The 27,895-nt window shown below is 44.9% G+C and overlaps 1 protein-coding gene across 1 annotated transcript in view; it reads left to right on the top strand.

The window, feature by feature from the left end:
* Positions 1-27,895, top strand: part of fbxw8 (F-box and WD repeat domain containing 8) — a 56,415-nt gene that overhangs the window by 9,662 nt on the left and 18,858 nt on the right. Inside the window, exons 5-7 of the mRNA XM_056288290.1 lie at positions 9,695-9,852; positions 13,596-13,792; positions 16,514-16,732. Coding sequence (XP_056144265.1) covers positions 9,695-9,852; positions 13,596-13,792; positions 16,514-16,732 — 574 coding nt within the window. The remainder of the gene's footprint in view (positions 1-9,694; positions 9,853-13,595; positions 13,793-16,513; positions 16,733-27,895) is intronic.

Here is a 27,895-nt window from a genome sequence, read left to right as displayed (position 1 = left end):
CACTTCTTCCAGCGCGCTCCAACGAGGAAAAGCTACACCAATGGTCATCCGTGTTTATCCTTGCCGTTGACCGCATTTTTCTTTTTTTTTATATGTAAAAGTCCCACACTCTAGCTTTAAAAGTTCATTTGATAAGACTATGCCACTAGGAGGGTTCGGGTGGAGACAAGGACACAGTTTTATGGGGATGACACAGGCGTTTATTTATCAGAGTAGAGTCTCTGTCAGTGCGCTCTGGTGCTGGAACCGCCTCGCTCTCCTCCTTCACAATGTATGACTAGCATGGCTCCCCTCTCTCTCTCTCTCTCTCTTTGGGGTCGCTGTGTGTTTGCCTGCGTGTTTTTCAGTCGGTCAGCCCAGGACCCAGCTTCACTGCAGTATATGCAGGACAGTTGGTTAGTTTGATACACCTGAGGATGATCACTAATCAGACTATTGCAGTGTTTCTCAACCCAGTCCTCAAGGAACCCCTATCCTGCAGATTTTCATTGTAACCCTGCATAGGTAGCCCTGCTTGTACTTACTCGACCATTCATATCGCAGCACTTAATTATGCAAGGTGTGCAACATCTGACAAAATTCATTGCTGATTGGTTGAATAACTACAAACAGGTACCTATTCAGGGTTGCAAAGAAAATATGCAGGACAGGGGTTCCTTGAGGACTGGGTTGAGAAACACTGGACTATTGCGTCCGCTCTCTGCTTGCAGCCAAGGCTAAACCACACCCCTCTACCACATACTCCCAATTTAGGCGACAGCCACCTGCCGTCCGCCATGAGCATCTGCTCCCCCAGCCTATGGATCACCTTGAACTTTGCATTGGCATCCTTCATGCAGTGGAGCCACTGGAGCAGGGCATGATCCGAACAGGGGGTGAATGAGCACCCAAGGAGGTAGAAGCGGAGTGCGCCAACCACCCATGTGATGGCCAGGCACTCCTTTTCTACAGTGCTGTACTTCATCTCCCTCTCTGCCAACGGGTGACCGATGTACAGCACCGGGCAATTGACTCCCTCCACCTACTTAGTCCATGGGCCAGAGCCCAAAATTTCCTATTTCGGTACACTCATGGTGGCAAAACTTACTTTCAATTTTTGAAAGGATCCATGTCTGTAGATGATATTTTGGTATGATAACCATTCCTGAGTGGCAGCTGTATCACAGTTATCAGCTCATGAAGTTAACCACCCCCTAAAGTAAATTGCATTTTAGACGCTGGTGCATATCCTGGTTTAGCCTCATGGTCAGGACATTTTTCAATGTTCTATAATATTGTCTTTGGTATCATTTTGAAGGGGACCTTCTTAGCTTTCATTCAAGCCCTGTTGTGGATATTTCTCACAAATAATAGAGGTCACTTGAGCTCTTCAACCCGTCAATAACACATATCTTTCTGCAATGTTCGCCTAAACTATATACTTTCTTTTAGCCCTGTGGCATCTAGGAATATCAGGGACACAAAACACAAAAACTGGAATACTCACAGGACTGTAAAGATTCAGGAAATGTATAATATACCCATACTATTTCATTGTGTGAGGTGATTGTGAACCTTAAATTAGAAGGGCATTATTACTAAGAAACTAACTAGACCAAAGCCAGTTAGTCCATGGGTCAGACCAGATATCGATATCACCCAAGGTGACACAACTTCACTGGTGCCATTTTATTTGGTACACTAACAGAAGTAAAATAATACATGATAACCTTTCCAAATGAGCAGCTATTTCATTTTTCTTTCAGGAAACCTGTTTCTGTGCCTCTCACGATTGTGTATTTGCCCAGATTTTTACAAATATAGCATTTCAACACCCCTGGTACTGATTAGCCTAGCTTAAACTCTGGGACAGTTCTTAGTTGGCCAACAACCAAGGATAACCAGTACTGTGTACTTCCATTTATTGTGCTAAGCTAGGCTAACGTGCAGCCAGATAGCTTTCTACTAAACACATATAGAGGAAACTGGTATCTATCTTCTTGTCTCACTCTGGAGAAGATTGTAAGCTAATTTCCCATAATGTTAGCATGTTCTTTTAATGTATATGTTAATATGATTAGTTAAAGTGGCTACGAGGAACTTTCATCTTGTGTTGATTTTAGCAGCCTCATGTGGACAAAATACTGCTGTTGCATAGCAACTAGGTAATGTATCTATTTGTGACTATGTAAGATAAATAATGGTAATATGACGCTGGTGAAGCAAAGTAAACTTTGTTTTAGTAGTGTTCATACAACTAAGTTACATGTATTTGTTTGTATGCGGCAGGTGAAAACTGACTGAATATGGCCACTGGTGAACAAGCAAGTTTTTACCCAATACCAAAGCGCCCACGGGTGGAGTGCATTATCCACTGTTCTGATGATACAGATAAGCTGGTTTCACTACAAAGTGTCGACTCATGGAGAACTCTGCTCAGGGCAGCTCAGATACGAAATCATGCACCAGTTTTGAAACTGGCAAAAGACATTCCTGAGGGACAGATTCCAGCAATCTACTACCACAGAAAGTGTCGCAGTATCTTCACTATGAAGCCAATTCTTGATGGCCTCCTTGCAAAAGAAAAGAAAAGTTGTGTCTCTGCTGAAGAGAAACAATCTAAGAGAGTAGCTCGACATGCTCCAAGTACATCTAGGACTTATGATGCAGAGTGCATATTTTGTCAGAAAAACAGCAAATATTCCAAGAGACAGAATACGAGAGAAGTACTGGTGCAGTGTCGAGAACTGCGAGCTGATGCAAAGATCAGGAGTGCAGCCACAAAGAAAAGGGACAGCAGAATCCTTGCCATTGTGAGTAGAGACCTTGTAGCAGCTGAAGGGCACTACCACAGGTCATGCTATAGACTTTACACCAAAGAAGAGGTTTCCAAAGGAGAGGTTGCCAGCAATGAAGATGATGATGCTGCAGCCCAGTATGAAGCTGCTGTGAATAAGGCATACAATGAGCTGTTCCTCTTCATCAGGATGGAGCTTTTTGGCAATCCTCAAGTGATGACAATGACTGATCTCTCTTCTAGACTGGTAGCTTCAATGAACTCCCAAGGTATTGCCCAAGTCAAGGAATCAACCAAGAAGCACATAAGGCAAAACCTGGAGAGTGAGTTTGCTGGAGCCTTGCAGATATTCCCTGATGAGAAAGGAAAATTCCTCCTCTATCCCGATAACTTGTCCATGAGGGAACTTGCCAAAGAAAATCAGTCTCTCAAAAGGGAGCTGCAGACCCTGAAAAGTGTCAGTGCACAAGATGTTATAGCCAAAGCAGCCATCAAATTGAGAGCAGACATTAAAAGTCAAGATGTTCCTCAAACCTGGCCGCCTGAAGTCAAACCAGAAGCAGAATGTCCTACCATTCCAGAGTCGCTCATTATCTTCCTGTACTCTCTACTCACAGGCTCAAAGGATCCTGATCATGCATCCCAGAGAGTGCAGTGCCTTCAGCAGTCATTTGGCCATGACATAGTATATGCAGTGACATGTGGAAATACCAAGCCTTCCAAGCACATTGTTCTGCCATTCAGTGTCAAATCGTTGACAGGAAATGTAGAGTTGATAAACATCCTCAACCGACTTGGTCACAGTGTGTCCTATTCACAGATGGAAGAGATCAACACTGCCCTGTGTCTCCAGAAACTCTCATCATCAGGGAGTGGCATTGCCCTTCCAGCTAACATCCATCCTGGCATATTCACAACTTTAGCCTGGGACAATATCGACCGTCTTGAAGAAACTGTCAGTGGTGAGGGAACATCTCACAGAGTCAATGGGATTGCTGTGCAAGCAAAGCCAGTCAACCCACTTCCTGTCCAACCCATGCCCACTGTTCCCAAAACAAAGAAGAGAAGCATTGATGGACCCCCACCAATGTTACCAACTTACAATGCTGGACAACGGGTAGGGCCACCACAAAGCAAAAAGTCAGATGCCGATACTGCAGCCAATACTAAGCTTGCCAGAGAGAAAAACCTTCTTTGGGTCCTAGCACGCATGTCACAACAAGAAGAACAGTCAGTCAGCAGCTGGACAGGCTTCAACATCCTGACTCGAGGAGAGATGACGGTCATCCCCGACAATATAGGCTATCTGTCTACCATCAATGCTCCAGCGACACAAATGTCTACTGTCAACGAGGTGCTTAACCAGTCACTGAGCATCATGCAGTGCTTAGGCCTGAGGAAGATTGTCTGTGTCTTTGACCAAGCCCTGTATGCGAAGGCTGTCGAGATCACATGGAAACACCATGACAAGTTCCATGATATCATCGTTAGGCTTGGGGTATTCCACACCATCTGCACACTGCTGGCAATAATAGGAAAGCGTTTCCAAGATGCTGGACTCAAAGACCTCTGCATTGAGTCTGGCATGATTGCAGAAGGCTCAATTGCTGGTGTTATGGATGGCGGCAAGTACAACAGGGCAGTGCGACTACACAAGCTCCTGTATGAGGCTCTCATGCGACTGACCTTGAATGGTTTCCTGTCCTGGTTGGAAGAAACTCACAGGAATGACATGGTTCACCTGAATGAGACACTGAAGACCATTGACAGCCTTGGGAAAGAAGTCTCACAACATGCTTTGAAGGAGGTCCTCGAGAACAGCTCTTGTACACGCATCATGGATCTATTTGAAGTCTACCGTGAGTTCCTTAGAGGTGGAAACGGCAGCCTCTCGAACTTCTGGATGTCCTATTTGGGCATGCTTGAAATCTTGTTGGGGCTCATCCGAGCATCCAGAGAGGGAGACTGGATGCTACACTTGGCTAGCATTCGAGCAATGATCCCATGGTGCTTTGCTTATGACAGGATGAATTATGCACGCTACCTCCCCTACTACTACGCCCAGATGTCTGAGCTGCCCATCACACACCCAGATGTGTACACAGAATTCATGGAAGGAGGCTTCTCAGTCCAACTGGGCTCCACCAATCCCTTTGGCCGAATCCCTGTTGACCAAGCTATAGAAGAAACGGTGAACAAAGACACCCAAACAGCTGGAGGGACAAAGGGATTCAGCTTGAAGCCAGGAGCTGTGACCAAATATTATCTCACAGCTGAGTATAGAAGCATGTACCTCAGACAGCTGAGAGACCTGACAGGTCAAGGCAGGTGCAAATTGTCTCATCCAGATCTACAGAGTCCAAGGATCAAGAGAGATGAAGCAGATGTCCAGTCTCTCATGGACCTTATGGAGAATAACTGGCTCAATCCTATGTCCCCTGATGAGATTGATTTGGTTAGCCTCTCCACTGGCAACATGGCTCCACCTGATGTGACCATAGATCTCTTGAGAGCTCTTGAGAAAGGAGAAGAGGCCTACCAAGCATACCAGCAAACAAGGTTAGATGCAGACCCACCACCTGTGAAATTCCACGACAAGATGACCAAGCAAAGTCTGAAAACATTCTCCAATGTCAGCACAAAACAAGCTCATGGAAAGAAAGCACAGGATGTGGTTCTGAAGGCAGATAGAAACCTTTTCAGTCACATGATCCTGGTGGCTGAAAGCAGGAAGGTGAATCTGAAGGATGTCCTTGCCTACCCATTGGGCCCACTACCATGGGCACTGGCAAATGCTGATGGGTCCTTACGAAAAACAAACAAGGCTGCACTTGCCAGAGAGCTTGAAAAGAATGTATCTCCTGCAGAAGACATCCCAATCCCATCTACTTCCATCATTGATGGGATGAGCCTGGTCCAAAAAATGAATGGCAACAACAAAACCTTTGCACAGGTGGCAGAGTCAGCCTTGACCCAGGTCCTCCATGAGGGAGCACAGAGTGGGAGGATTGATGTTGTTTTTGATGTCTATCACCAGACTTCGATCAAAGATGCTGAACGACTGAACCGGGGTGGAGACATCACTCTCCAGTACAAGAATCTTGCAGGGTGACACCACGTCCAGCAGTGGAGAAAATTTCTGTGCAGTTCCTCCAACAAGACCAGTCTCATCAAGTTTCTGGTGGAAGAGTGGAAACTCCCACGATACAGAGCTATGCTGCATGGCAAGGTGTTGTACATGACCTGTGAGGAAACCTGCTACAAGTTGACAGAAGATGGGTGTGAGGAAGCAGCAGAACTGCACTCCACACATGAAGAAGCTGACACCCGTCTGCTCCTGCATGCATTGCATGCAGCAAATGCGGGCTCAAAGTCAGTTATCATCACAGCTGAGGACACTGATGTCATGGTGCTTTGTCTTGGCTTCCAGAAGGACATCACCTGTCCCATCTACCAGAAGTGTGGGACTCAGAACCGCACACGGTTTGTCGACATCACCAAACTGGCAAGTTCACTTGGAGACAGCATCTGTGACAGCCTAATTGGCTTACATGCCTTCACAGGCTGCGACACTGTCAGTGCATTCGCTGGTCGAGGGAAGCTGAATGCCCTGAAGATAGTGAGAAAGCACACTTCCTGCCAAGAGACTTTTAGTCAACTGGGACAGACATGGAATGTGAGTGATGAGCTGTTCCAGAAAATTGAGCAGTTCACCTGTCGGATGTATGTTGCTAATAGCAGCACTGCTGAGGTGAACAAACTGCGTTACCAGCTCTTCTGCACCAAAAGGGGAGAGGTTGAGTCCAGCCAGCTGCCACCATGTAGAGACTGTCTCTTTATGCATGTTCAACGAGCCAACTATCAGGCAGCAATATGGAAGTGCTGTCTGCAGGCTAACCCTGTGGTGCCAAGCCCTACTGAGTATGGATGGACAGACGATGAAGGCAAGCTGGCCATTTACTGGATGCGCTCCCCACCTGCACCAGATGTGGTCTTGGAAATGCTAACATGCAAGTGTGTGCATTCATGCAAAATGCCAAGCTGCATGTGCCTGTCAAATGGACTTCCATGCACAGACATGTGCAGGTTACAGACCTGCAGTAACCAAAAACAGCAGGATGGTCCAGAACTGGACTTTGAACTTGGGGAGTCAGATGATGAGAGAAACGAGCAGTTTGATGAATGACAGTGTGAGGATTCTGATGGTATTACTGTGGTAGTAGTCTATTGATGCACAGGATGTTGATTCTGGACTTGGTTACCCAGAGCTTGATAACAATAATGTAACCATATTCACATATACCCATTACCCTACCCATTACCATTACATATACCCACTAATGATATGGGATTACATGTATCATTGACTAAGTATATGTAAATGTCAATGTTGTTTAAAATATTAAAATAGTTCATTACCTCACTATGGTATTCCTTTTTATCATGTATTTTGATTGTGTATTTAAACAAATGTATAGAGACCAGTTTGTGACCTAACTGGCTTTGGTCTAGTTCTCATTTAAGGCTCACAATCACCTCACACAATGAAATAGTATAGGTATATTATACATTTTCTGAATCTTTACAGTCCTGTGAGTATTCCAGTTTTTGTGTTTTGTGTCCCTGATATTCCTAGATGCCACAGGGCTAAAAGAAAGTATATAGTTTAGGCGAAAATTGCAGAAAGATGCGTGTTATTGACGGGTTGAAGAGCTCAAGTGACCTCTATATTTGTGAGAAATATCCACAACAGGGCTTGAATGAAAGCTAAGAAGGTCCCCTTTAAAATGATACCAAAGACAATATTATAGAACATTGAAAAATGTCCTGACCATGAGGCTAAACCAGGATATGCACCAGCGTCTAAAATGCAATTTAGTTTAGCGGGTGGTTAACTTCATGAGCTAATAACTGTGATACAGCTGCCACTCAGGAATGGTTATCATACCAAAATATCATCTACAGACATGGATCCTTTCAAAAATTATAAGTAAGTTTTGCCACCTTGAGTGTACCGAAATATCGTCTGGCCCATGGACTAACTGGGTCAAAACGGCCCCCAGCCCTCTGTCCAACACGTCAGTCTGCAAGATAAAAGGGAGAGAGAAGTCGAGAGTGTGGAGCAGCGGCTCTCCATAGAGAGCTTGTTTAACCCTCTCGAGTGCCACCTGACAGTGCTCCGTCCACTAGACCAGATCTGAGGCAGTCTTTGGGGTGAGGTTGGTCAGGGGACTGGTCAGCTCTGCAAAGGCGGGGATGAACCGCCTGTAGTCACAGGCCAATTCCAGGATTGCCCATACCAGCTTTTTCGTCTTGGGCCTTGGGCTGGCCGCAGTTGCTGCAGTCTCATCTATCTGGGGACGCACCAGCCCGCCGCCTAAGTGGTACCCCCAGATACCGTAACTCCCACCGCCCCGGACCATGAGGTAATGGAACATGGCTTGAGCCCCGAACAGCCCGAATGGAAGTGTCACAAACTGGTACAAACCGTCCAGTGTAGAGAAGGTCATTTTTTCCTTAGACTCTGGCGATAAGGGAATATGCCAATAGCCCTTGGTTAAATCCAGTGTGGAAAAAAAGCGAGAAGAGGTGCTCCATCTCTCTTCACCCATATGGGCCACCACTGTGACAAGACTACGGCACTGGGTGGGTTCGGATGGGGACTTGGGGCTATATTTTAACGATCCAAGTGCATTTAGCGTTTGTCCAAATCCACTTATGCTAGTTTAATGGCAAATCTGAGCACCAAGTAAGGCACATGGCTCATAGAGGTTGTACTTTCTCTTAAGTAATCATAAGTGTGTTTTCAGCGTAAGATGAAATAAACCAATGTGTCACATCCCATTCTCTGTGAAAGCCAGGTGTGCTTGCACCCTGGCAGATTGCTATTATAATGATGGCTTTCTTTTTTTTTTTTAAATATCACTTGTAGTGCACCCGCCTATATAGTCAAGTCAATTTTATTTGTATAGCCCAATATCACAAATTATAAATTTGTCTCAAGGGGCTTTACGGCAACACAACATCCTGTCCTTAGACCCTCGCATACAGGCACATATTTTTGATAATGCACCCGTTAATTAACAGTAAAATACTGCGCCATTGACTTAAGATCAGGTTTTTGTCAGTCAGTCGCACAATCACTTCCCGCTGCTTCAAGATGGCAATGCGCCAACAATGTGCCTGCCCCCACACCTCATTTTAAGACCAGCACACCCACAGACGCTCAGACGGGTGCAAGTACATTTGCTTTTTAAACAACGTGGCTGCTGGACAGGAAAAATGACAACTGCATCGGTCTGAGACTAGCAAAGACACTTCAGTTGTGCTTGGTACCGCTTTGGACTGGGTGTAAGATAGAGCCCAAGGACACAGTTTCACGGCAATAACACAGGTGTTTATTCATCAGCGTCTCAGTCTCTCTTTTCCTGCACAGGGCCGGTGTGCTCTGGTGATGGAGCCGCCTCGTTCTCTTCCTTCAGAGTGGAGGAGTGGCACAACTCCCTTCTCCCTGGTTTTGCCTTCGCCCACGTGTTTGTTTGTTTGTTTGTTTGTTTGTTTGTTTGTCTGTCAGTCAGTCGGGCCAGGACACAGCTTCACTGCAGTATATAAAGGACAGTCGGTTAGTTTGACACACCTGAGGCTGATCACTAATCAGACTCCCTATTGCCTCTGCTCTCCTGCGAGCCACGCTCCCTCTCTCTGCTTGCAGCCGAGGCTAAACCACACACCACTACCGCAGTTAACTATTAGACTGTTAGGATTAGATATTTTTTGCTTTATTAGACACTAGACTGAGAGAGTACAGAGGTTAAGATCAAGGGACTAACACGTCCCAATCAAAATGTAATTCCAGGATGGCCTGGTTGAGTTTGGTTTTGTTGGCAGCCTCGCCTGACCCATTTTTATATGTCCCAGGTACACGTCCGGTGATGTCAGACTGTGGGATACCCTCCACTGGGACTCAGCTGCCACCTTCCTGAAAGCCAACAGCCTGTCTGCTAACACAGATCCCAGGCCACATGTCAGTCATGTCCAGGTCAACAGCACTGTGGCTGTGGCAGCGTATGAGGATGGTGAGTTGTATAATACTCAGTTGGTCCAGACCCAAAAGGATTAAAGGGAAATTTCAGGGAAGAATCAATTTGACATTGCAAATTGGATTTGTGGGTATGTCTGTTTTTATGTAATATATAAATGTAAACAGTGGTTGAATACTGAGGCGGCACGGTGGCGCAGTTGTTGGCGCAGTCGCCTCACAGCAAGAAGGTCCTGGGTTTGAGCCCAGGGGTAGTCCAACCTTGGGGATTGTCCCGGGTCATCCTTTGTGTGGAGTTTGCATGTTCTTCCTGTGCCTGTGTGGGTTTCCTCCCACAGTCCAAAGACATGTAGGTCAGGTGAATCGGCCATACTAAATTGTGTGTGTGTGTGTGTTTGTTTGTCTGTCTGTCTGTCGGCCCTGTGATGGCCTGGTGGCCTGTCCAGGGTGTCTCCCTGCCTGCCGCCCAATGACTGCTGGGATAGGCTCCAGCAACCCTGAGAGCAGGATAAGCGGTTTGGATCATGGATGGATGGATTGAATACTGATGCTCAGTCTGTGTATTGCTCAGCTTGATAGGGTATTATTTTAGAAAGGTATCGTCACACATCACATTATGTATACTTGGTAAAGTAGCTACAGTGCCTTGAAAAAGTATTTGCCCCCTCTCTAATTTCCACTATTTTTACATATTTGTCACACTTAATTGTTTCAGATCTTCATAAAAAATGTAATATAGACGAAGAGAACCCGAGTAAACCCAAAATTCACTGATTAAATGCTATTTATTTATTTATTTGTACTTCCCCCCCCCCTCCCCCCCTCCCTCCCTTTTTCTCCCCAATTTTATCTGGCCAATTACCCCACTCTTTCGAGCTGTCCTGGTCACTGCTCCACCCCCTCTGCCAATCTGGGGAGGGCTGCAGACTACCACATGCCTCTTCCGATACATGTGGAGTTGCCAGCCACTTCTTTTCACCTGACAGTGAGGAGTTTCACCAGGGGGACGTAGCGCATGGGAGAATCCCCCCAGTTCTCCCTCCCCCCTGAACAGGTGCCCCAACCGACCAGAGGAGGTAGTAGTGCAGCAACCAGGACACATCCACATCGGGCTTCCCATCCGCAGACACAGCCAATTGTGTCTGTAGGGATGCCTGACCAAGCCGGAGGTAACACGGGGATTCGAACCGGTGATCCCCGTGTTGGTAGGCAATGGAATAGACCACTACGCTACCCGGACGCCCCCCAAATGATATTTATTCAAGGAAAAAAAGTTATCCAACACCAACTGACCCTGTGTGAAAAATTAATAGCCCAAGTTACTCAATCAACCAATTAACCAAATTTAATTGATCATTGAATTAGATTAGAGCAGAAATACCCAGGCTTGATTACTGCCAGCCCTGTTGAATCCAACCATGAATTATATATAACCTTACCTTACTTATTTGAAGTAGGCTACAAGGTCTCAACAAGCACCATGCGATGCCACCATCAAAATAAATTCCAGAAGAGATGAGAAAAACAGTTATTGCGATATATCAGTCTGGAAAGGGTTACAAATAATTTCTAAGGCTCTGGGACTCCAGCAAACCACAATGAGAGCCATTGTCTCCAAATGGAGAAAACTTGTAACTTGTGAATCTTACCAGGACTGGCCAAAATTCCTCCAAGGGGGCAGCGACGACTCATCAAGGAAGTCCCAAAAAAAAAACCCGGACAACATCTAAAGAACTGCAGGCCTCTCTGGCCTCAGCTAAGGTCATTGTTCATGTTTCGACAATAAGAAAGAGACTGCACAAAAATGGAATTCATGGGAGAGTTGCGAGGCACAAAACACTGCTAACTAGGATGAACATTAGTGCTCGTCTCACATTTGCAAAAAAAAGCACATTGATGACCCACAAGCCTTTTGGGATAATGCTCTGGACAGACGAGTCAAAAGTGGAAATTTTTGGATGACACCCGTCCCAAAATGTCTGGCATAAGGCAAATGCCACATTTCACAATAAGAGCATCATACCAACACTCAAACATGGTGGAGGTAGTGTGATGGTGTGGGGATGCTTTGCTGCCTCAGGGCCTGGAAGACTTGCCATCACTGAAGGAACCATGAATTCTGTTCTTTACCAGAAAGTTCTGAAGGAGAATGTCCAGTCATCAGTATGTGATCTGAAGCGGAGGTGTAATTGGGTTATGCAGCAGGACAATGAGAGTAAATCCACCTCAGAATGGCTCAAAAGAAACAAAATTGAGATTTTGGAGTGGCCTAGTCAAAGTCCTGACTCGAACCCCAGGACCTTAAACGAGCAATTCATTCGCAAAAACCCTCCAATGTTGCTGAATTACAGCAATCCAACAAAGAAGACTGGGCAAAAATTCCTCCACAGTGATGTGAAAGACTGATCTCCAATTATAGGACGCATTTGGTTGCAGTTGTTGCTGCTAAAGGTGGCACAACCAGTTATAATGTTCAGGGGGCAATTAATTTTTTCACAGGGGTGGGGCGATATGGGTGTTGAATAACTTTTTTCCTTCAATAAATGAAGTGATCATTTAAAAACTGTATTTGCTGTTTACTCGGGTTCTCCTTGTTTTATATTACATCTGAAACCATTCAGTGTGACAAATGCACAAAAATAGAGGAAATCAGGAAGGGGGGACATACTTTTTTCCACAGCCCTGTATGTCTTTATATTGTGTTTCCTCTGGCACTCTTTGAATCTGCGGTGGTGTACTGTTTTTATGTCTCCTCACTGCTCCTTAATGCAGTTTTTCAATGGGGACGAATAGAGTTTATCTTCTCTTGTAAAAGGAGAGTTTATATAAAAATCAAGACAATGCATGGCACCTAAACGAAAGAGCCTTTTATACCTTGACATTTCATACTTTGTGGTTTATGCCTGTGTTGGCATGGCATTTTAACCGCTGAGTTGTCCTCGCACCATGTAAACACTTTTCCAGCAAGCCCCAGGTGGGTGTACCTGCTATACACAAGTCTGCTTATTGTTATTTCAGTCATACGGGTGTTGGATTGACACAAGAGTTGCTTCCCACAGGTCTGTTAATGTGCAGTAGAACTTGTCATCACAAGGAGTGCTAGAATAGGAATACATTAGTTTTACAATAGCACAATAGACATCACAAAACAGTGACTAGGACAACAGTGTAAGACTAAAACAGTACAAAGACGAGGAAGGTGCATTCAGGTACAAAGTTCTGTTCTCTCAGATCCGTTCAACAATGAATTCCAGTTGAAATTAAATTCCATGCAAGTATGAAGGGCAGTACTTTGCAATGACCATAAAATGGGGATGGTATGTGATTTTTCTTAATACCCATTGAGTATTGGACTTGTGAATGTATATGAATTTACAGGCTCCTAGTAAGGTTTTTCTTTGAATTCGATCACATTTTCTTTTCTTTTTTCTTCTCCCCAATTGCACCCGGCCAATTACTCCCACTTTTCCAAGACGTCACAGTCACTGCTCCACCCCCTCTGCTGATCCGGGGAGGGCTGCAGACTACCACATGCCTCCTCCGATACATGTGGAGTCGCCAGCCGCTTCTTTTCACCTGACAGTGAGGAGTTTCGCCAGGGGGACGTAGCACATGGGAGGATCACGCTATTCCCCCAAGTTCTCCCTCCCCCCCGAACAGGCGCCAGTTGTGTCAGTAGGGACGCCCGACCAAACCGGAGAATTCGATCATATTCTGTGTGGGCATGACTCAGTCTCATAATTTGATGATGTGTTTAATGTGGTGTTGTCTTGAGGGTAGGCTGTGTGGATCTGTGGAGCGTAGAGACTGGCGGGGAGCCCATCCATCACTATCAGAGCCCAGGTAGGATCCAGACCCTGGCCCTGAGCCCAGACAGCCCCACTCTGGCCTCCGCCATTGGGCCAGATGTTCGACTAGACTGCCCTGATGACCACGGCTACTGGAGGACCCTCTGCCAGGCACAACTACCCAAGACTGTGAGTATATGGTGTAGTCTGCTACTTTGTGCCCCTGTGCATCTACAATATGGTTGTTTGTATGGGAAGAGGCTTGTAGAAGTGATGTTATTGCCATTTTACACCTCCGTCATGAATATTTAATTTCCACCAATAGACAAATTACACCTTCAGTTTATTGCCACCAATATTGATTCTGAAGAATTTCAAACTGTGCCTTAGAACACAGAAGTTCCCATGGGGGCATCAGCTGAAAAACACCAAAATCATGTAGAGCAAGAGCAACCTGCACCATCTGAGCTTGGCCCAACAGCCTTAACACACCTAACTCAACATGCTACGTTTCTGACAGAAAGTCTTCATATGTTGAGTGATATGGTAAAAAAGTGCCAACTCTGAAAACAAAGCTGATGGGACGGCCACTTAATGGATTCTGTTAGACACATCACAAAATCCCATGATGACCCCCTGACAAGGAGTACAAGTGAGCCTACGTATAAAAACATGCACACTACACAGTAGACCAACTTGACTTTTGTGTATTCATTGCCTTTAAGAATTGTTATAGAAAACAAATTACATTTATATTTGAACTTTGGCAGGGTTCACTGGAGTTGCTAAAACCACAGATGATTTAATAGCTGTATGTAGCGATTGCAGAACGTACCTCCCCCTCTTTTTCTCCCAATTGTACTTGGTCAATTACCCCACTCTTCTGAGCTGTCCTGGCCGGTGCTCCACCCCCTCCGCTGATCCAAGGAGGGCTGCAGATTAACACATCCCTCCTCTGATAAATGTGGAGTCACCAGCTGCTTCTTTTCACCTGACAGTGAGGAGTTTCACCAGGGGGATGTAGCACGTGGGAGGATCATGCTAGTCCCCCCAGTTCCCCCTCCCCCACGATCAGGCACCCTGACTGACCAGAGGAGGCGCTAGTGCAGCGACCAGGACACATAGCCACATCCAGTTTCCCACCAGCAGACACAGCCAATTGTGTCAGTAGGGACGCCCGACCAAGTCTGAGTTAACAGGGGTATTTGAACTGACGACCCCCATGTTGGTAGGCAACGAAATAAACCGCTACACTACCCGGACATTTTGCAGAACATTATTAAATCGATATTACAGAAGCTCGTGTGAAGTGGCACGATTCTGTACATTGGTCAACTCGATGTCAGTGGCGCATGCCACTGCCAGAATTAAAAGATGTGCCAAATCAACTCCCGACTGGCGATAGCCGTGTCAGAAAATGGATCAACATTGGCTATGAGAGTCTTGCGAGATGCAGTCTGGGTTTTTCCAATGTGCGTTCACTAGTTGTTGTGGTCCTGCAACTGTAGTAAAATCAGATTCAACACATAGAGATGGATGCATACATACATAGAGGCTAAATCTAAGACTCATATAGTCCCGTCATTGGTTAATTACTTGCTATTTTCAGTGTGTAGGTTGCTAGCTCAGAGGTTGTTGTTTCATGTAGCAAAGGGGACTTTGAAAATAGTTTCATGCAGATAGCGGAAGGGGAGGAGAATTCCAACCGAAATAGTCGGCCGATGGTAGGCTTATACCTACAGTCTACTTCCTGTGAGTCAGACTAGGCCTCAGCTACAGGAGATTTGAGTCCCCTCTACAGAGAGAGATTCTGTGTCCATTCATACAGCTTCTAAATTGACTGGTTGTCTTCTCTGTATACTTTAGGCCACCAGGCCAAGGATAAAGATAAATCACATGACTATAATTATAAGTGATAAAATATTTAATGTTGTTTCCTTGTTTATTGGTGTAGAAAGCAAAAGCATTGACCTGTGTTGATTTCCTGACAGGAAGTACAATGGAATGGAAAACTGCTTATGGGGTCCATTGCTGTCCATTATTGACAGAAATGATAGAAAACAAAAGAAAATGCACTCAAAATAGTTTGTGCCGCAAAAAATAAATTAAAAAGCTCTTATCGTTGACATGTTTAAATGTTTCTCACTTGCTCTTATGAAAAGCTCATTGCATTGTATTTTTTTTAACTTAGTTTTTATTTCAATTTCACAACTTATACGACCAAATTCACAGTTTTTCCTGCTGTTTTTTTCAGCTGTACCCACATGGTTTACGAATGTTTCAACAAAAGGGAACCCCCCCCAAAAAAAAAGAAAAGGAAAAGAATAAATAAATTAAAAAAAAACAACCCCCGCTTTACTTCAGCTTGAAGTGTTAGTTGTGATAGCGGTATAAATTAAAGACATGAATAAATATATTAAAAAAAAGGGAAAGGAGAGGTCAGGGTCAGGGAGGGGAGTTGTGTACACATGTGTGTAGTGGTATGGCTGCGTGTATATGCATAGACAGATAAGGTGAATTGAGAAGATGGAGACGCATGTATGATACAGAATGTATACAAGGGTCTGGAACACTTCACTGTCTCAATATAGCCATGGCCGGGCTCCACCTTTTAATAAATATATCTTTCTGAAGTCTCAAAGAGTATGTTATTTGTTCCATCTGATATATTTCCCATACTTTCTCAATCCATAAATTGTATGTTGGAGGGTCAGATTTTAACCACTTAATTGTTATGCATTTAATTGCTGCTGTTAGTAATATTTGCAAAAGGTATTTTTTAGCTCTTCCATCAATCCCTTCTGGCATTAATATTGCATTGCATTTTGATGAACGAAATTTGCCATATAAATGCAGTTTGATTGATTGACTGATTGATTAATTGATATTGGTTGTCCTCTATTGTGGCAGGTGGAAAGAATGGTGCTGGTGCCTGGCAGGGGGCAGCAGTGTCCGCTAGCGGTCCTGTCGGCGGATGAGAGCGTGTACCTTCTAGACCCCCGGCAGGAGGAGCCAGGTGTCCTCCATTCGGTGTACGGCCACCCTGTCACCTGCCTGAATGCTTCTGAACTCTACGCTGCACTGGGGGTGAAGAGCAGTGGCTGGGCCATGCACGACGGAGGCAACAAGGTGGGTTTGCTCTCTATGCACAGCTGCCTTAAAATATTAGCCTGTCTGTTGCCGTGTATCCGAGGCCACTTTGCATCTGTTATGTAAAGCGAATTTCTAGCAACCGTTTAAAAAGCTGAGGGGGTCTGTGCTCTTGTGCAGTGGTTCCAGGTTGTGTGGCATCAGTGCCCAAGAGTATCCAGGTTTTAGTAGTAAAAACCTTGATCCTTTGCCCTTCCTAGAGAACAGGGAACAGGGAACCTCTAATCTTGGAGGACTTGGTGCCATGCTCTACCATAGCGTGGCACATAGGACCCCCATCGTTCTTTCCTCTAAAGAAGCCTGTATTTTCAGACATGAAAATCACTCACCTTTCAGCGAAATTTGCTGTTTTGAATCCAAAATAGGTGACCTGCGTGAATTGTGTAGATCCGATGAAAAAATGTTTTTTGGGGGGGGGGTGTATGGACCAGACATAAAGATGGAGCTATACACGAGAGCGCAGAGCCATGGTGAGCTGGCCTATCGAATTCGAATTCGCCTTTTTCATTGACAAAAATATTCCCCCTACGAGCGCTAGGGGCCTCACGTCACCAGTCTTCTCTGGGAAGGTACCGCTACCCGATTGGTTCGTGAAGTGCTCGTGCAGCGAGTGCTTGTGTTGACCAAAGCAATTGATGGAGCAGCGCGCGGGGCTGAGCATTCCATGGGGCTGAGGGAAGACGACTCTTTGGACTAACGTTAGCTGACTGATGCCTGCCTGACTGAATTTGGTGAGCATTTCAATATTTTCTGATGTATAACATTACTCAGGAGCTCTGTTGACATAGCCTAGTCCTACATGATTTCAGGTAGCTAATCTGTCACTAGCTAGAGATTTAATAAAGAATCCACGTGTCATCGACGCATACGTTAGCTATATTCCACACAGACAGGTGGAGAGATTTGTGTCTTGTGGAAAATTGTTAGCTAGCTAGCTAGCTAGTTAGTTAGTAGGGTAACGTTAGCTAACGTTAGCTTACACCGTATACGCAGCAGACTAGGTTGTATAGCTAACGTTATCCCACAAAAAGAAACATGATGAATGTTAACGGTTGGCTAATTCTCAAAATCTCTAAAACCAATTTCAGGACGTGTGGACTGAGGAACTGGTGCGGTGGGAGGCTGACGTAACGTTAACACTAGCTAGCTAATGTTAGCTAGCTTTTTGTGTTCTAAGTTAGCTATGCGTATGTGTCACAGGACAGGCTTATGTCAAAGAACTGGACTGTAACCGTCAATTTATGAGTGGCGCAAGCCTGGGGGCTCTCTAGTGCCTGGCTGTTCCAGGATCACACTAAAGCGCAGGTGAACGTAGCGAAATACATCGTGTAAGTTTACATTCACAGAATTATGTTGAGTAATGTTAGTCAGTGGAAGGGACGTAATGTTACTTATTAACCTACTATATTGTAACTGTAAATACCGGATACCTTTTAATCTGAAATCCAACTATGTATGTAGGCCTAACGTTGTGTGTAAAACAATTTTCGATTTTACTCTGTGGGTTAGGGTAACGTTAGGCCTATAGTCTAAGTTATTTATCTGAACTTGTGAAACACTCGTTTACACATCTGATTTCAAGTGGACAGATATCCGTATAACATGTAACGTCAGATCCAAGTGTGAACAACCACCACTTATCAATTAAACTAGAAGTTAACCCTACTAACGTTAACATTGTTTTTCCAGAATGAGTGTGTTAGGAGAGAAAGATGCTCTTCTTGTAAAACAAGTGGATGCAGGCATCAAATGCAGCTGGAATTGGCCGTGGCTTAAACTAGAAGGGAAAATAAGAGTGAAAGAATAAGAGCTCTCATTCCATCTGTCAGATGTCTTCGGGAAGATCAATAAACAAGGATTCGCATGGTGCATTCTCTGCCAAAAAGATATAAACTACACCCATACACATGTTGTTAGTATTCCTATCTTGTTTTGCCACGAATACCCTATATTAAAGCTGCGCTCTTGCGCATTTCATGAGAGAAGTTGTCAGTCTTGTTTCTTATATAGCATAATGTGAACATATACATACTGTCTTGTAATTATGCTTGATTTTTCTCTCAAAGTGCACCAGATTGATGCATTTAAATATGAAATGTTCAAAATTTTCTTCCAGGGGACCATGCCCCCAGACCCCCCTACAGGGTCATATCCTTCTCACCTTTTTCACCCCTGACCCGTTTTCATGCCTGATTTTCCAGAGGAAAGGAACAATAAATGGTGATCTGTATTTGTTTTTTCAGACTGTCAATGTTATTTAAATGTTATGGCACAAAGTAATACATCCCGTTATCCATTAGGCACACCGTTGTGAACGACAAGCTAATGTTTACAATGAATAACTATCTAGCCTTTGTGTGCTAATGGAATCGATGGAGTGGCGTCAAGGCCTTCTATTCTCCAGGGGGCTAAACAAAGTGATGCTCAGGTAGCGTAGCCAAATGGCAGAACTACTAAACCATAAAATTGGATGGCACTGCGTTTCACTAGATGGCAAAGATGTGGCACTCAGCTCACTGGAATTGTAATGAAATTACAACGATAAAAGTTGAAAACAAAAAAGTAAAGTATTATTGTTTGCCATGTAAGTTTGTGAGTAATTTAATTTGGATGGATGCGCTAATTAAAATCCACTCGACATCAAGAAATATAAAAGTAGGAAGACATAGAGGATTGAAGAATGTTAAGAGTATCTACAAATCGAGGGATATCAACAGAGCATGGGGTAAAGTGATTTCAGTAATTAATATTTTTTCTAAATTCCTTGTCAAGGTGTGACGATACATAGTTGAAATTAAATTTTCACAATAACAAAACAGTTACTCCCTCTCACGTTTGCAAAAAAATATTTTTTTTAAAGTACTGCATCTTGTGAAGTGTCTCACCAGATTTGTTGATGCCAAAATGCTCCAGGATGATCACAGCTCTGCAGTAACTTAGCGAAATGTCATCCACTCACAAAAGGGAGGATGTTCTTGATTGTGTCTGTGTTTTAAAGTTTAATTCATCAAGGGGGAGAGGAGAGAAGACTGCAGTCTGGCATGTGGCCATCACCAATGTCATCATTGGCCATGTGCCGAAATGCCAGTCTTTGTTTTCTGCTGCCTCCTAAATGAATTAAACCTTTTTTTGAGGAAGCAGTGTTCCTCCTACCCTTTGTTCAAATTCTAGCAATTTTGCACTTTCCATAAGTTACAGGGGTATATAAGGGGTATATCAAAAAAAAAAAAGATTAATTCCTGGCCTCAACACATCTTATCCAGTGTATTTAGGGACCTTGAGATAATAAACTGGGTCTTTTAGTAGTCCAATTACTACAGATCTCTTAGGGGTTGCTCTCTCTCGTATTGGGTCCCCTTAGAAATGAATATAAGGTACCCGTGGGGGATTTCTCTGAAGCAGAAGTAGCTAGCTTAAATAGCGGCAAGTTCTCTTGGGCTCGGCCCCTAATTACAACAGCTTTAAAAAGTTCTTTGATCAGCTGTCGCTCCCCTAGCCGCTTCTGTTTGCTTCCAATAATGTCACGTTTCTAAGGGACCCATGCACCTAATTGAGGCTTATGCCTTTACTTAGTAAGTACAAAGACCCGAGACACAAACTATTCAGATGGGATCTGAGGACAACTTTAGCTCCATTATACAGCTGTCATCATGCTTCTTCAATCCAAGGCCAGGCCTCGTCAAAAGAGTAGCTTTTGTGCCACATCAAAGATGGAATAAATTTTACAAAGGACTACTTCAAAATTCACTTATGTCCAAACATTGTTGGGGTTTTTATATTTGATTCAGGCACAGCTGTGGGCTACCTAAGTGACCGTGTAAAGTGGTTAGAGGATTGGGGCCTTAATGCGGGCTCTCCCCCTGGGCACACTGTGACAGACAGCTCTTTGGCAACCCACGACCACTGACATCACCCTGCATTGCACAACCAAAGCGCCTCACAGTGGACGGAGGAAAGAACAGCAGTGAGGAACAGATAATACTGCCTGCCAATCTAAGGTGGCGTGAAAAAGATTATTCCGTACAACGTGGAAGTAATTTGAACAGACACGTCTGAAATGAATCCACACAGATGGATATCGATGAACAATCAAGTATCGTACCACCATGCCACATCAGATGGATCTTCCTCTGTGTGCATTCAGTTCATCATGTTCGAGAAAGAACCGAAGACACGTCCAATCTAAAGTGCATCTGTAGCAGAAAATGCTACTCAGTTTCCAGTTTCAATTCTTTTTTCTTTTTTGGGGGAGGAATTTTCTTCTCAACTGTATCCAGCAACTCTCCCGAGCAGTCCCAGTAGCTGCTCCACCCCCTTTGCCGATCCGGGGAGGACTGCAGGCTACCACATGCCTCCTCCCATACATGTGGAGTCACCAGCTGCTTCTTTTCACCTGACGGTGAGGAGTTTCGCCAGGGGGACGTAGCACATGTGAGGATGGCGCCCCGACCGATCAGAGGAGGCACTAGTGCAACGACCTGGACACGTACCCACATCCGGCTTCCCACCTGCAGACACGGCCAATTGTGTCTGTAGGGACGCCTGACCAAGCGGGAGGTAACACGGGGATTCGAACCGGCGATCCCTGTGTTGGTAGGCAACGGAATAGACCGCCACGCCACCTGGATGCCCTTCCAGTTTCATTTGTGATGCTGTGGTGGGAGGATACTGGTTTTAGTTATGTCATGAGTTGGGCCACATTTTTACCCTTTGGGGATCAACGACACATGGTATTCTTAGTTTGATTCGGTTTAGTTTACATGTGAAAGAGGGAAAAGTACAGATCTGTGCAGATGAGTGGGAGAAATAAAACAAAAAGAAGCCCAAGGGTAGAAAACGATGGCTCTTGCATCACAAAGGTGATGTAAGATCAGTTTTTGTGAAACCATTTTCTTCAGGTTTTAAGCCATCCGTAGTTAAAAACCCAGAGCAGTGTGTTACTCGGGGGTTGCTCGGTGTTTCCATGTGGATGGCGCCGCGTTTCACCAGTAGCGCCGTTCTGTCTGCTGCTAATGGATTTATCACACATCCTCTCCGCAAACTTTGGAAAGTCATGCACACTCCAATTGATACACGCTGCTTCTCACTAATTAAAATATTCAAGAAAAATTTAATCAGCCCAAGTCTGTCACTCATCACGCTCCTGACGGTAGTTTCATTCTGCGAAGAGGAAGCACAGTTTGCCAGCAAACTAGTGCTGCCAAGTGTTTTTGGGTTGTTGTTGTTTTTTGGGGGGGGTTTACGTTTTTGATGCAGCCTCTTGAAGAAGAGATCATATTTTTAATTAAAAGCTGTCAAAATACACGGCGGTGACTCTCAGGGGTGTTATATCCGACTTTTTTTCTGACAGAAAATTGTTTCTATTATTTATTGCATTTGGATTTGAACCTCAGGTCTTTAATGTCTTTGTTTTAATTTACTATATTCTTTGTTGGTCAATTAAGAAAAGATTAAGATACGATTACTTGTGTAATTTTTTAAGTTTAAAATGTGAAACAGATCGGTCATTGCGGGAGCGACTGGCTTGGCCGGTGTTGGTTGATGACTGTGTTGTTGTTCTTTATCCTCTTGGAGTGTTTTGTTGTTCGTTTCTTTTACCCGTGTCTTTGTTGTCTGCTAGCTCATCTCATGTTCATTTGTTTTGTTTTTTTGTTGTTTTTTTTTTTGTCATCACTCGGTGTGTGTTTGTATGTGCTAGGGGTTGTGTCTGCTGTTTGTTAGCAGCTGATATGTTGTCAGGGTTTGTGTTTCACAATGGCTCTCTGCGCTCTTCTCTCTTCCAATCTGTCTGGCAGTCAGCAGGTGTGTCTGTATTGTCGCAGTCAAGTTTCACGAAAAACCTGTCGATGTGTGACTGGGAGAAAGAGAGAGAGGTGTGTGTGTGTGGGGGTGGTTCCCTTCTTGGTAGTGGATCTGGGCTGCCCGGGCAGCTGCCCAGCTCTTGGCTTGACCCTCGCCGTGAGCTGGCACTGCAGGCTGGCTCATCATCTGTCCACTTTACTAATACGTAGCACCAACACGACTGTTCCCAATAAAACATGACATTCAATTCCTCCGCTTCAAAAATATAGATTTGATCTGCCAAGTTTCCTTTCATTAGACATATTAAAGAGAGACTGTAAGTATAGGAGAGAGAGGGAGAGAGAGAGAGAGAGAGAGAGAGAGAGAGAGAGAGAGAGATCTTGGCTTGGATTGCAACCCATGTGGTTCACGACCATCTGGTTGAGCCACCAGGACTCCCAGTGTTTGTCGGACCTTTGGTGGACACACTGATGAGCGTCTGAATAAATGGATGGTTGGGTGAATAGATGGGTGGTTTGATAGATGTTTGATTAATGAATGGATGTACAGCATGATGGATGACAGGACAGCACACAGGGAGATGATTGAGGGATCAGTTTTCAACAGGTAGTGTCTTTATGCATGCTCAATCAAAGGAAAGGAAATCACAGACAGGTGAATCAGTTCATCTGGACACAATGTTTATTGACAGAAATGTTTCATCACTCATCTAAGTGACCTCTTCATTCTCAACTGACTGCAGGTATCCCCACCCTTATAAACAATACAGTGGCATAACGACCGAAACCAACGATCGGTTTCATATGCAGATTGTCGTGAATATTAACTAGAGTTACAATGGCAATGTGTACTGTTCACAGAGGATTTGGGAATAGTTGCAATCATAGCATTGTGAGATGGCAACCGATGTACTCTTAAAATCTGTGAAGAGGGAACGACCATCCCTGAACTGATGGGGTGGGTGGATGGGTGAGGGGCTGGCTAAGAGTATGTCCGTCGCCATCTGACAGTGATGGGATTGCAACTATTCCCCAATCCTCTGTGAATAGTATACATGGCCATTGAAACTCTAGTTCAGGGATGGGCATCATGATCCAGAAAGGGCCGGTGTGGGTGCAGTTCTTTGTTCCAATCAAGCAGTTACACACCTGATTCTATTAGTCAACCAATAACCTTTGCTAAGGACCTTGATTTGTAGACTCAGGTGTGTAACTGCTCGGTTGTAAGAAAGACCTGCCCCCACACCGACCCTTTCTGGATCATGTTCTCCATCCCTGCTCTAGTTAATGGTCACGCCTATTTGCATATGAAACCGATTGTTGGTTTCGGTCGTTATGCCGCTGTATTGTTTATAAGGGTGGGGATACCTGCAGTTAGTTTAGACTGAAGAGGTCACTTAGGTGAGTGATGAAACGTTTCTGTCAATAAACGTTGTGTCCAGATGAGCTGATTCACCTTTCTGTGAACAGGTAGTTTGATGGATGGATAGATGGCCATGGAGAATTGTTAGCTGATGCATAGATAGATGATTGATTGATGGATGCTTAACAGATGAATTAGATAGCTGGGTTATGGATGCATGAATACATAGATGGAGGTTAAAAGATGAATGAAACTCTTTTAAGGGGACTGGGGGGAATAGTGTGATCCTCCCACGTTCTACGTCCCCCTGGCGAAACTCCTCACTGTCAGGTGAAAAGCGGCTGGCGACTCCACATGTATTGGAGGAGGCATGCGGTAGTCTGCAGCCCTCCCTGGATCAGCAGAGGGGGTGGAGCAGCGACCGGGTTGGCTCGGAGGAGTGGGGTAATTGGCCGGATACAATTGAGGAGAAAAGGGGGAAATTCCCCCCCCCCCAAAAAAAAACTTCAACAGTACAGTGTTGTTTGACAATACCATGAATTGTACTGTGTTATCTGACAATCTCCATCATGAAAATTAACTAAATTTAATGCCCCTCTCCTCTGGCAGTTAGATCAGCCTGCACTCTTGCCAGACTGTGATGCCTGGGTTTACTGATGAGCAGGCAATGGCAAGCTGGCCTGGCACAGTGATGCTAGACACAAAGCCCCCCGAAATGTTTCTTTCAACAGCAGATAAATCACTTCACTACTAGCAACGATTTTTCATCTTTTTGAATTAGTCATGATGCCACTCTGCCAAGACACAAAGTGTATTTATGAAAACCTTGCCCGGGCAATCCCTAAAATGCCCACCCAACATTATCAGTAAATGGCTCCTCTGCCTCCAGCAATGACAATTTGTGAAAGTGTTTGGTGAGCCAGACCTCTTTAATCAAACATCCTGACTGAAACTGTAGTGATTCTCTGTGAAAAGAAGGCAGGACCTCATTTCTGCTTGGCCCACTCCCCTCTTCCTCAGCACCCTCCACTCCATCCCCGTCCAAATCCCATCAAGCTGTCATTTAAAAGTCCAGTGTGCAAATGGGGCTTTGCCCCGTGGCGTTGCACAATTAAGGCTCTGCTTGGCCCAAACCGGGGACAGACAAAAAAAAAAAATGCTGGCACCCTCTCAAAGTTTACATCATGCTTCACTCTCTCTCTCTGTCTCTCTCTCTCTCGCCATTGTCCCTCTACCTACTCTCTCTGTCCCCTTTGTTTAATTTCGTTATCATTTCAATTATTCAAGGGCTGGTTTGGCGGCTGGTCATCTCATTTGTTCTGTCTGATTTGGATGACAAACGCGCCGGCTGCTAATTGCTAATTGGGGGGCGAGACGCCCCGACATCAGATTACATCATCGTAACTTGTATATACAGAAAGTTTGCTGTAGCTGTCGAGCTGCAGGCGGTGATGTCAGTCTCTCTAATTGTGACCAGGGAAAGTGCAGCTGTTCTGGTTTCATAATTCTCTCTCCTCGCATTCATTTGGGTTAAGCCGGTGCGTTGCTCTCATTTCATTTATATCGACCCTTGACCTTCTTGGCTGTGTTTGGCTGTTGTACAATTTAGTCATATTCATTCATTCATCCATCCATTTTTTTTGTCTATTCCTCCTCTGTCACCTTTGACCCCATGTTGGAAACCCCTGGACATGCCCCCAGTCAATTGCATCCCCCTCCCTTTTTCTTCCAATTGTACTTGGCCAATTACCCCCCTCTTCCGAGCCGTCCCGGTCGCTGCTCCACCCCCTCTGCCGATCCGGGGAGGACTGCAGACTACCACATGCCTCCTCCAATACATGTGGAGTCGCCAGCTGCTGCTTTTCACCTGACTGTGAGGAGTGTCACCAGGGGGACGTTGCACGTGGGAGGATCACGCTATTCCCCCGGTTCCCCCTCCCCCCTGAACAGGCGCCCCGACCGACCAGAGGAGGCGCTAGTGCAGCGACCACGACACATACCCACTTCCGGCTTCCCACCCGCAGACACGGCCAATTGTGTCTGTAGGGAAGCCCGACCAAGCCGGAGCAAATATGGGGATTCGAACTGGCGATCCCCGTGTTGATAGGCGACGGAATAGACTGCCACGTCACCCAGACACCCCCATCAGTTTTTTAATAGTAATTTTGCCTAATGAGTGTTGCCAGCACCATTTAAAAAAAAAAAGACAAAAAACCAGATCCTGCCTGCTGCAAAACTGTAAAACAGATGGTCATCATTGTCTCTAAGCCATCAGACATTTTACCAGCAGCACCTCTTCTTCAACTGACAGGTGCTGATGTTGACTGCTCCCACCCACCTTCTCATTTTGCACTTCAGTGTCACCCCACTTCTGATGTTATATACAGTGCATCCGGAAAGTATTCACACCCCTTCACTTTCCCCACATTTTGTTATGTTACAGCCTTATTCCAAAATGGATTAAATTCCATTTTTTTCTCATCAATCTACACACAATACCCCATAATGACAAAGTGAAAAAGGTTTTGTGGAAATTTTTGCAAATTTATTAAAAATAAAAAACTGAAATATTGCATGTACATAAGTATTCACACCCTTTGCTATGACATTCAAAATTAAGCTCAGGTTCATCCTGTTTCCACTGATCATCCTTGAGATGTTTCTACATCTTGATTGGAGTCCACCCGTAGTAAATTCAATTGATTGGACATGATTTGGAAAGGCACACACCTGTCTATATAAGGTCCCACTGTTGACAGTGCATGTCAGAGCAGAAACCAAGCCATGAAGTCAAAGGAATTGTCTGTGGACCTCCGAGACAGGATTGTATCGAGGCACAGATCTGGGGAAGGGTACAAAAAAATCTGTACAGATTTGAAGGTCCCAAAGAGTACAGTGGTCTCCATCATTCATAAACGGAAGAAGTTTGGATCCACCAGGACTCTTCCTAGAGCTGGCCGCCCAGCCAAACTGAGCAATTGGGGGAGAAGGGCCTTGGTCAGGGAGGTGACCAAGAACCCGATGGTCACTCTGACAGAGCTCCAGCATTCCTCTGTGGAGATGGGAGAACCTTCCAGAAGGACAACCATCTCTGCAGCACTCCACCAATCAGGCCTTTATGGTAGAGTGGCCAGACAGAAGCCTCTGCTCAGTAAAAGGCACATGACAGCCCGCTTGGAGTTTGCCAGAAAGCACCTAAAGGACTCTCAGACCATGAGAAACAAGATTCTCTGGTCTGATGAAACCAAGATTGAACTCTTTGGCCTGAATGCCAAACGTCACGTCTGGAGGAAACCAGGCACCTCTCATCACCTTGCTAATACCAGCCTACAGTGAAGCATGGTGGTGGCAGCATCATGCTGTGGGGATGTTTTTCAGCGGCAAGAACTGGGAGACTAGTCAGGATCGAGGGAAAGATGAATGGAGCAAAGTACAGAGAGATCCTTGATGAAAACCTGCTCCAGAGCGCTCAGGACCTCGGACTGGGGCGAAGGTTTACCTTTCAACACGACAACGACCCTAAGCACACAGCCAAGACAACGAAGGAGTGGCTTCGGGACAAGTCTGTGAATGTCCTTCAGTGGCCCAGCCAGAGCCCAGACTTAAACCCCATTGAACATCTCTGGAAAGACCTGAAAATAGCTGTGCAGCGACTCTCCCCATCTAACCTTACAGAGCTCGAGAGGATCTGCAGAGAAGAATGGAAGAAATACCCCAAATATAGGTGTGCCAAGCTTGTAGCTTCATACCCAAGAAGACTTGAGGCTGTAATCACTGCCAAAGGTGCCTCAACCAAGTACTGAGTAAAGGGTGTGAATACTTGCAACATTTCAGTTTTTTATTTTTAATAAATTTGCAAAAATTTCTACAAAACCTTTTTTGCTTTGTCATTATGGGTTATTGTATGTAGATTGATGAGAAAAAAAAAGGAATTTAATCGTTTTTGGAATAAGGCTGTAACATAACAAAATGTGGGGA

The sequence above is a fragment of the Lampris incognitus genome, chromosome 1, assembly GCF_029633865.1.
Source record: "Lampris incognitus isolate fLamInc1 chromosome 1, fLamInc1.hap2, whole genome shotgun sequence".
Lineage (NCBI taxonomy): Eukaryota > Metazoa > Chordata > Actinopteri > Lampriformes > Lampridae > Lampris > Lampris incognitus.
Note: the sequence above shows the minus strand (reverse complement) of the source record. Positions and strands in the feature narration are given on the sequence as shown.